Source organism: Squalius cephalus (genome assembly GCF_949319135.1).
Source record: "Squalius cephalus genome assembly, chromosome: 3".
Classification (NCBI taxonomy): Eukaryota; Metazoa; Chordata; class Actinopteri; order Cypriniformes; family Leuciscidae; genus Squalius; species Squalius cephalus.
The window spans coordinates 3,917,536-3,927,206 of record NC_137124.1 but is presented as its reverse complement, the minus strand read 5'-3'; the positions used below and the strand labels follow the sequence as shown (position 1 = coordinate 3,927,206).

Here is a 9,671-nt window from a genome sequence, read left to right as displayed (position 1 = left end):
AGCTGTTCAGCGAATCGTAAAGATTTGAGGTCAAGTATGACGCAAATCAAAAAGAGGAGAAACACAACCATCTAGCTCTGTGCGCTGTTTCAGCTCTACAGATCGCATAATGAAAATGAATAGAATTTTTATTCTGTATGATCAAAATATTTTACTAACATGTGATAATTAATCATTTTTCTCCAAATATGCACACTATTGGACTAATAACCCTGGCGGATGCTGTTTATTATATGTATTTGACCACAAATAAACCGGAGAAGACGAGAATGAATGTTTTGTGAGTGATCATTTCTATTCAAAATAACGATCGTTACAGATGAATTATTTTGCACTCCTGGCATAAATTAAGAAATTAATGTCACTGCAAACCACTTAAATCGTAAACAGTGGTCAAATATCGAAGCTGGAGTCTTAAACCTTCCTTATGATGCTGAGTTTGTCCAGATCAAGTAAGAGTACGTGTGATGATTTGACGAGTAATGAATTTTGAACAACAAAAATCTGGGATCACCAGTGATCCCTGCTGGGCAAGGGGTATCTTTAACAAATAAGTTCATTTGCATTATTTGGCTGAGGATTAGAAGCTCCTCCTCCTATGTGGTTTGATCAACAAAAACTCCCTGGACAAACTTGAGAAGGCATTTTTACATTTGGAGTGTTACAGTACACAAGTTACGGAAATCCAATGTATGTTTCGAAATAGTTTGAGTAACGTTGAAAATGCATCTTAATAACACCTTATCATATTACCAAATAATATATGACAAATATAAAACAATTTTCATGATATAAAATCAAAAAATCAGAACTACTTTTGACCTCTGTGATTGTCTTTTGACTTTGTACAGTAGTTACATTTGTTGTTCTTTTGTTTCATATTGGTTCGTAAATGTGTCATATTGGTTTCAGATGCAGATTTTGTCCTTAAAAAAAGATTTCTCAAGCCTGTCCTGTAACTGAAGACAGACACACTATAAACAGGTCTACTGCTGGAACCAAGACATTAAGGTAATTAGATTTCATTGTAGTAAGTTAGATTAAACTAAATTATATTATCTAAATAAGTATTATGTCACCAATTCTGAGCAGTTGTTAAATTAATGTATACATTTGTTGTTTAGATCATGGAAACTCAAGAGTCTGCTGTTGCTGAGGCAGTAAAGGCATCAGGCGAGTCCACCCTGGAAAAAGCTACAGCAAAAGCTAAAGAAACATTTGATCAGATGTTAAATGTCTCACTTAACATCGCCGTGACTGGAAATACAGGATCTGGGAAATCCTCCTTTGTAAATGCACTTAGAGGCTTAAATGAAGATGATGAGGGAGCAGCACCTACTGGAGTTACCGAAACTACACTGTTAGAAATTTCTTGTAATTTTACAGGAAATTCCTGGCTAATAGTTGCCGTAAATTTACTGTAAACAGTATACAGGACTGTTATTGTAAAATAACTACAACAAGGTACTGTACTTAATAGAATTTCCTGTAATTTTACAGGATAGAATACTGTAAATATTACAGCAACATTTTATATTTACGGCAACTTAGTAGCCAGGAATTTCCTGTAATTTTAGGGATTTCCTGTAATTTCACAGGACAGAATATTGTAAATATTACAATTAAATGTTGTAACTTCGATAAATGTCCTCTTTCAGACTTCTGCAAAGAAAAACAAAACACTTAGTATTTTTTTTTTATATTTTTATTTTCTCTTAAAACTGATGAGAAAACAGAGTGCACAATGCACAAACAAACACTCTATTACTGTACCAAACTGGTTAAACATGAGTTGTCAAACATACTAATGTCCTCTAATGTCCCCTAATGTCCCCTGCCCACCAATTCAAAATCCAGCAATTTCCTCAAAAGTGTGCAAACTGGTGTGTTCAGCCCTCGTTTTTTTCTCTGCCTTGCTGCCCGTCTGGGGATTTATGCCGCAAAAGGCTCTGAAAACAGGGGGAAAAACACACTTATCAGGTAACATTTAAGACTGATATGACATGGTCATAACCATGCAATGAAACATTAAGGGATCTTTATGAATGAATGAGTGCTTGTGTGTGTGAGACTGAGTGTCATTGTAGGCTATATGAGTATGTGTGTGTCTGTGTGTATATGTCTGTGGCTTGGCACGATCGATGCAAGGGTCTGCGATGCGAGTGCACCGGTTGGAGTGGAGTGCATCGAATAGAAATTGGGCTGAAACCGTGATGCATCTCCCTTTAAAAGCTTTGCATCGGTAAAATCTGATTTCCTATTTTATATAAGCCTTTATATTTTTAAATGATTATTTTCATTCAATTTACTTTCATAATTATCTCAGCCATTTCCCAAACGAGCAGACTATTAGATGCGGAGGGGTAGGTCTATTTTCAGGTCGAAATTCATGAGCATTGTTTACAAATAGAAAGATCTCTAAACCGTGATTCTAACACCCGAGCTACACCGGGCCTCTACACGCGCGTATTACGCTGAATTCTACGCACTCGTAGATTCAACTGATGTCAGCGATTCTGGCTACACCAGGAACACGGACAGCGCAGACCCGGCACACGTGTACTTTAAAACAGGAATTGGTTCTATTTTTCCACGCACTCGCACATCACGCATCTGCAACACAGAGAAAACTTTCATTTTGTTGGATAGCTGCACGTTGTTATAGCTAGCAAACACAAGTCCCACCCTACTCTGCTTCTGATTGGCTAAACACGTTTTTTTGTTTTTAAGTGAGAGCTGCCATAGGTTTTGGGGAACTCAAAAATTATAAACCTTTTCCGAATTTCTATCCTGATGAAAATTTCTTCACAACCGTGTCACGCCGGAATACTTTAACCCCTGAGTGTGTGCCTGTGAGAGATTGAGTGATCCCTTTCTCACTAAATTGGATAGCATAATTTGAGTTTTTTCTTATACCTGCAAAGCAATGTGTAAAATCCGATCACTCAAAATGCGAAGTAATATTTTTTTGTATTAAGTGGGCCGGGGTGACTTAATGACATCCCTAACTCTAACAAAAAATGTCAATTACAGAAAAGTTATAAACATTGATTAAAGGGATAGGTCGCCCAAAAGTGATATTTAACCCATGATTTACTCACCCTCAAGGCGTTCGAGATGCATATGTCAATCTTTTTTCAGACGAACACATTTTCAGTTATTTTAGAAAATGTCTTAGTTCTTTCAGTGGTTATAGTGTGAAGCTATGGGGTCCACTTCATTCAAGTCCCAAAATGTGCATGCATCCTTCACAAAAGTAATCCATCCGGCTCCAGGGGGATAAACGAAGGCCTTCTGAGGGTAATCCGTGCGGTTTTGTCGTAAAAATATACATATTTAAAACTTTATAAGTGAAAATAACTGGCTTCCGGTAGCGGTCGACGCGCGTTCACGGAGATGGATGCTGGCGTATGACGTAGCGTAGGAAGCGTCGTGACTTAGAACGAACGTGACAGCGCAGCCAGAGAGCAGAGCAAAACAAAACTCTACGTTCGTTCTACGTCACAACGCTTCCTACGCTACGTCATACGCCAGCATCCATCTCCGTGAACGCGCGTCGACCGCTACCGGAAGCCAGTTATTTTCACTTATAAAGTTTTAAATATGTATATTTTTACGACAAAACCGCACGGATTACCCTCAGAAGGCCTTCGTTTATCCCCCTGGAGCCGGATGGATTACTTTTGTGAAGGATGCATGCACATTTTGGGACTTGAATGAAGTGGACCCCATAGCTTCACACTATAACCACTGAAAGAACTAAGACATTTTCTAAAATAACTGAAAATGTGTTCGTCTGAAAAAAGATTGACATATGCATCTCGAACGCCTTGAGGGTGAGTAAATCATGGGTTAAATATCATTTTTGGGCGAACTATCCCTTTAAGATCCCTTCATATATCAAGTCATTGCTTATGGAGGTATATTTGATTCAAATCAACTGAACGCCTGTGACAGTGTGATTTGTAGTTGTAGAGAAAAGCCACACATGTGTATCAGTAAATTTGAAGTCAAAGAGAGAAATGTTTTAAGAGTTGCAAACTTGTAGACTTTTTTTTCTCTCCCACAAACACAACACAACAGTTACACCTTCTCAAATTCTTCATTGCAGTTTCACAAATCCTATTCTACAAATCACAAATTAAGAAACTCGTATGCTCCCATTTTTTATACAATTGCTGCAGTGAACATGTCCTTAAAACAACCCTTAACGTTCGTTTTCAAAACTGTGCAATTCACAGAGTGATTAGTGATGTTCGTTGATGTTCCAAAACAAGTAGCGTAGCGAAATACCGATTTCTGTTGGAGGACTCATTGCTCGTTAATATTACTGTGCTTCAGACTCAAATATCGAGCATAAGTTTATACGCGGTTGTGAGGTATCTGAAAAAATAGTTCCACTATAGCAAATAAGATGGATTGAAATCATACATTGCGCCGATATATTTGTTTTTAATCATCAACGAACACCACTAACCACTCGTGAGTTGCACAGTTTTGAAAACGAACGTTAAGGGTTGTTTTAAGGACACCAAAACAAACCAGAAAAGAGACTCAAAATGCTAAGTACCGGAATTATCCTTTTACCCCTCAGAGCCGCGTGGAGCACTTTTATGATGGATAGATGCAAGTGACTTTTTTGAGCTTCAAACTGATCCACTGCCATTATAAAGCTTGGAAGTGTCAGGTTTTTTTTTTTTTTTTTTTTTTTTTTTTTATAACTCAGATTGTATTTGGCTGAAAGAAGAAAGTCATATACACCTAGAATGGCTTGAAGGTAAGTAAATCATGGGGTAATATTCATTTAAAAGTGAACTACCCTTTTAACAAAATAAGGGAAGAATATACCTTGTACAATTAAGCAAGGTGTGCTGGGTAGGGTCTCTCTCTGGATATCAGCAGCTGTGGCAGAGGGCTAGGGAATAAAAAATGTAAACATTACCAAAAGTACTACCAATTACACAACAAATACCAATTACAAATCTATTATTATTTTAATATTCCATACAGTCTGCCAAGCAGCCACATATAATTTGAGACAAACAAAATGGTTAACTTGATTTTAATACTAGCCTACTGATAATTTGCTGCCTTCTCTGAAGACAAAGAGAGCAGTGAAAGCCTTTCAACAGAACCCATGCTCCGAAAAAATATTTAATGACGATGCTGGTTGGTTTAAGTTGTGCACGCGCGGTTTATTTTATATAAAGACAACTTAACGTTACATGACTGCTCTTTCACCTTGGTTGGCCAAGCACAAAGTTATAACATCTGAACATACCAGATGCTATATTCAGCTTTTATCACAGTTATAGCTAACTTACAGAATTAAATGAAAATACCTTCAATTAATTCTGTAAGTACTGACCGTAAAATCTACAAGCTGCTACGTTTATGCTAGTGTGCGAACCACGATTTCAAGACAGTAAAACAGAAGTCATAATAACGTTACAACAGCCTGTCCGGTAGCACGTGTAATCAATAATAATAATAACCTGAGCTAAGGAAGCTTACCGGGCTAACGTTAGCTAATGCTTATGTTTACAGTCTGGGATAACGTTATTTGAGCGATCGTCATTGTGGTGGTTTTCCATTAACGTTACGTTACAAGCTCAGCTCGACTCGATTCTACTCACCATGTTTGTTTTTCCATTGTGAATATCTAGTGTCTTGTACCTGATGTGGTAACTTACCTTTTTCGTTATGGATTGAGTAAGACGCCGCCACTTCAGCGGGGTCAGTTCATGTTGTTTATACCGGGAGTGAGCGAGTCGAGTCGGGGCGAGTTGAGCTAACGTTATAGGGATCTAACATTACTCTAGATAATGTCACTGAAATATACCAAACGAAAAATTGTGAATATCTCGTACCTTGCACCTGCAAGTGGTTCCTTTTCTGTATGGATTGAGAGAGAAGACGCCACTTCACCGCGGTCAGGTTGTTTTTAGTCGACTCGGGGCGAACGTCACTGAAGCTAATGTCACTGAAATATACCAAACGAAACAATCAACAGCACTCACTCATATCAACGGAATTAATATATCCATATACTTATAAAATAGATTTCATGTTAACGTTTCATACCTGAGATGTGTTCTTTCAAAAATGTTGGATTCTCTGGTACCGTTGGCCGCGCAATTTCAAAATTCAAACAGCAACGATCCCACAATGCTATGCGGTGGCTGTAAAATAATGCTTCTACAGTGTAGTTACAATAAAATTACAGGACTGTCCATAAATTTCCTATCATGCATTTGCATTTACAATAAAAACATGAATACAACATGTTGTTGTAAAATTTATTGTAAAAATTACATCAATTGACCCTTCGCAGGGAGCTTGATTGACAGGCGATCTAACCAATCATAATCCGCCATCCGCCATTTTGTCCGACAAAGCAGTCAGGAGAGATAGCAGATTAACATGGGAGAATTTGAACTTGAAAAACGGAATGTACTGACGCCTTTCCGCGGTTAAAACAACATTCCTTCTTATGTTCATTCATGTTTATTTGATGCTATAAATTAACTAGAAGGAAGAGATGATCGGTTCACGAGCAGCTTTAACTGATGCTCTACAGCGATCTGTCAGACACATTTAAGAGCCACAAAACGGTATGTATCGTTTAAATTTCTTTTAAAAAATGACCAAATTTGAAAGGTGAGACTTTGTTTAATATGTCTAATATCAAAAGTAACCGAAAAGTAACCTGGTCCGTCCTGTCTGTCAGCGTGTTGTCAGTCTCCTCTCTGCTCCGCGATGTATTTTTCACTGCGTGAGAACATGGTGTTGCGTGAGAGCAGCGTAGCTTGTCGGGCATAGCGACAGTAACTAAGGGGGGCGGGTCTTTGCGAAGGGTCAATTGCTAACAGTGTACAATGGAAATCACCATGTATGAACATCCTACAATGCCAAATGTGAAGATCTGGGACCTGCCTGGAATAGGATCACCAAACTTCAAAGCAGATAAATACCTTAAATATGTCAAATTTAAGGACTATGATTTCTTCATTATCCTTAACTCAGAAAGGTTCACAGAGAATGACATCATGCTGGCTAAAGAAATAAGAAAACAGAAGAAAAACTTTTACTTTGTTCGTGCCAAGATTGACAATGACATCAGAGCAGAGGAAAGGAAAAAGGGATTTGATGAGCAGAAAGTTCTTTCCGAAATAAGAAAGGACTGTCAAAAAAACCTAAAAGAAATGGGAGAACCTAAAGTCTTCTTGATATCGTCTTATGGCTTGGAGAAATATGATTTTGAAATACTTCAAAACACTCTTGAAGAAGAGCTTCCAGCCCATAAGAGATCTGCTCTTCTACAAGCCTGGCCAGTGTGCTCCGCAGCATCTCTTGAGAAGAAGATCAAATTATTCGAAGACAAGATCTGGGCTGCATCTCTTGCCTCTGGTGTTATAGCAGTGGTCCCTCTGCCTGGTCTTTCAGTAGCATGTGATACAGGCATAGTGTTGGGTTTCCTCTCAAGGTGCTACTATTCATTTGGTTTGGATGACAGATCACTGTCAAGGCTTTCAGAAAAAGTGAACAAGCCCCACCTGAAACATATGGCCAAATCAAAGTTTGTTGCTGCCATCAAAGAAAAAGCTGTGACCAGAGTTTCTGTTTCTGCTTCACTCACTACCGTTGCTGCTGTTGAATATTTATTTAGTCTCCTTCCAGGTGTGGGCAGTGCTGTTGCAGCAGGAATGTCCTTCATTACGACTCGGTACCTCTTGAGAGAAGGATTAAAAGATCTGGCAGAAACTGCTCGAAATATCAGAAAAGAAGCTGGGCTGAATACTGCCTAAAACTACTAGCTCCTTGAACATAATTAATCCTAAGAATGTATGTGGTCCTAGTTTGTTCTCTTCATTGATTTATGTCCAATAAAGCATGAATTGTTTTCTGTTAGACTGTGTGGGGGTTTAGCAAAGAGAATACCACTCTTCATAATATTAAAACAACCTATGCTAATATGCATGTAAACTATATACTGGAATGATAACGTTAAATAGTTGACAATTGCTCTTTGAATTTTTCCATTGCGTTTTTTTTTTCCATTACTTTTTTCCAGTCATTTATAATGTCTCAATTATCATAGAAATAATAATAATAAAAAAATGTTTGCAATTGAAATCTGGATTATTTTCCACATTTAATCATGTAATAACGCCTCATACATAAAACAATAAAATAAAATAAAATAAAAAAAAGTGTTTCTATATTTTTTTTTTGTGATAACTTTTTATGCAGTTCAACTACTCCCAATATGTTTAGAATAACAATAATAAAACATATTTTATATACAGTATATAAATATTTGATATTTTTGGCAGAGGGGGATTACAAATTAACTTAAAAAATAATAAATTAATTGCACGTCAGCGCACTTGCCCATGAGGCTATTGTGGAGTGATAAATATGAGCAGGGCCGTTTGAAGGAATTTGGGGGCCACAAGCAAAATGGACATGGAGGCCCCCCCAACCCCCCCTCCCCCCGCACGCATGCAAAGCCTACAGGAACCACAGCATAGCCATACAGTTTAAGTTCACCCACACTTTATATAAATACAAAAATTTACAGTGCAAATACTGATGTTGCATATAGGCTACTGTGCATAAATAAAAAATGTTTACGAGTTTCAAATGGTGTAAGTGACCGTGGTGCGCCAGCGCCTCCATGTCATGATTGCTTTTTATGTATTAAATCCAGGCAATTGGTTGATGAAAAATGTATTAAAATTAAGATACAATTTATACTAAACGAAATTCACTTTAAAAAAAAGATTTCTTTAAAACAAAACTTAACAAACTTGAAACCAAATGTGCTTATTTAATGGCTAAAACAAGCAGGCTACTACAGACTCTCTTTTTGTACAAATTGCAGCACATTCATTTAATTCTGAATTTTGCACATGTAAGTTGAAAGGCATTTGTTTGTGCATAGTAAAACATATCTGTAACATTTATCAAGTTCATAATTGTGCGTGCATTTATTAATTATTATCTTAATGAATAATGCGACAAGGAAGAAGCATGTAAACTGTGTTGTCTGTTTATTCAGAAATAATTGAATGGATCGGAAAAGTAACAAAAGAGGACATTGAGGGCTGAGGCTGACTATCATAATTTCTGTCATGGCAAGACTGCTTCATGTGTTTGTTCATCGTCGAAGTCCCCGTTTTTTGCTGTCATAGGCGAGCAGCGTGCCGCATTTAATGCACGAGACAAAGCCAACACATATGTTGTCACTCCCCACGACTAGTTTAAAATGTTTCCATACCTCCGATTTTCCTCCAAACTTGCTCAAAGTTAATTCTCCTGTTTTAAATTTTTTTTTGCTTCTTCAAGCTCCATGTTGCACTTAAGCTACAGAATAGTACAGCACGCACAGCAGGTGTGATGCATCACGCGTGCGAGACTGCGAGTGGCTGCGGTGACTGCGAGTCGTATTTTTGTATTTTGCCGGCAGCAGAGATCGCGTGGTTGGCTGGCTGCTGTCAGCGACTACTGAGAGGGGCCCCCTTGAGGGGGATCCCGATAACAGTGTCATTGCACTTTACTGCATTGACTATCATAGGGGCGCTCACACAGTTTGTCGTTGCATTTTATTCTTAACCAGTCGTTGTCTTGGGGCCCCTGGCCAGCTCGGGGCCCCAAGCAATTGCTTG

The 9,671-nt window shown here is 38.0% G+C and overlaps 1 protein-coding gene across 1 annotated transcript; it reads left to right on the top strand.

Annotated features, from left to right (window-relative positions):
* Positions 1 to 968: 968 nt before the first annotated feature.
* Positions 969 to 8,035, top strand: LOC307156316 (interferon-inducible GTPase 5-like). The gene is made up of 3 exons (XM_079867608.1): positions 969 to 1,011; positions 1,125 to 1,409; positions 6,873 to 8,035. Exons 2-3 carry the CDS (start codon positions 1,128 to 1,130, stop codon positions 7,806 to 7,808), a joined length of 1,218 nt encoding a protein of 405 aa, XP_079723734.1. The 5' UTR covers positions 969 to 1,011; positions 1,125 to 1,127; the 3' UTR covers positions 7,809 to 8,035.
* Positions 8,036 to 9,671: the final 1,636 nt, after the last annotated feature.

Bases quoted from the DNA above. Each gene is read 5' to 3' on its own strand.
- LOC307156316 (XM_079867608.1), top strand. From the start codon at position 1,128: ATGGAAACTCAAGAGTCTGCTGTTGCTGAGGCAGTAAAGGCATCAGGC. The intron at 1,410-6,872 runs GTAAATTTACTG...AATTGCTAACAG, and splicing joins ATTCCTGGCTAATAGTTGCC to TGTACAATGGAAATCACCAT.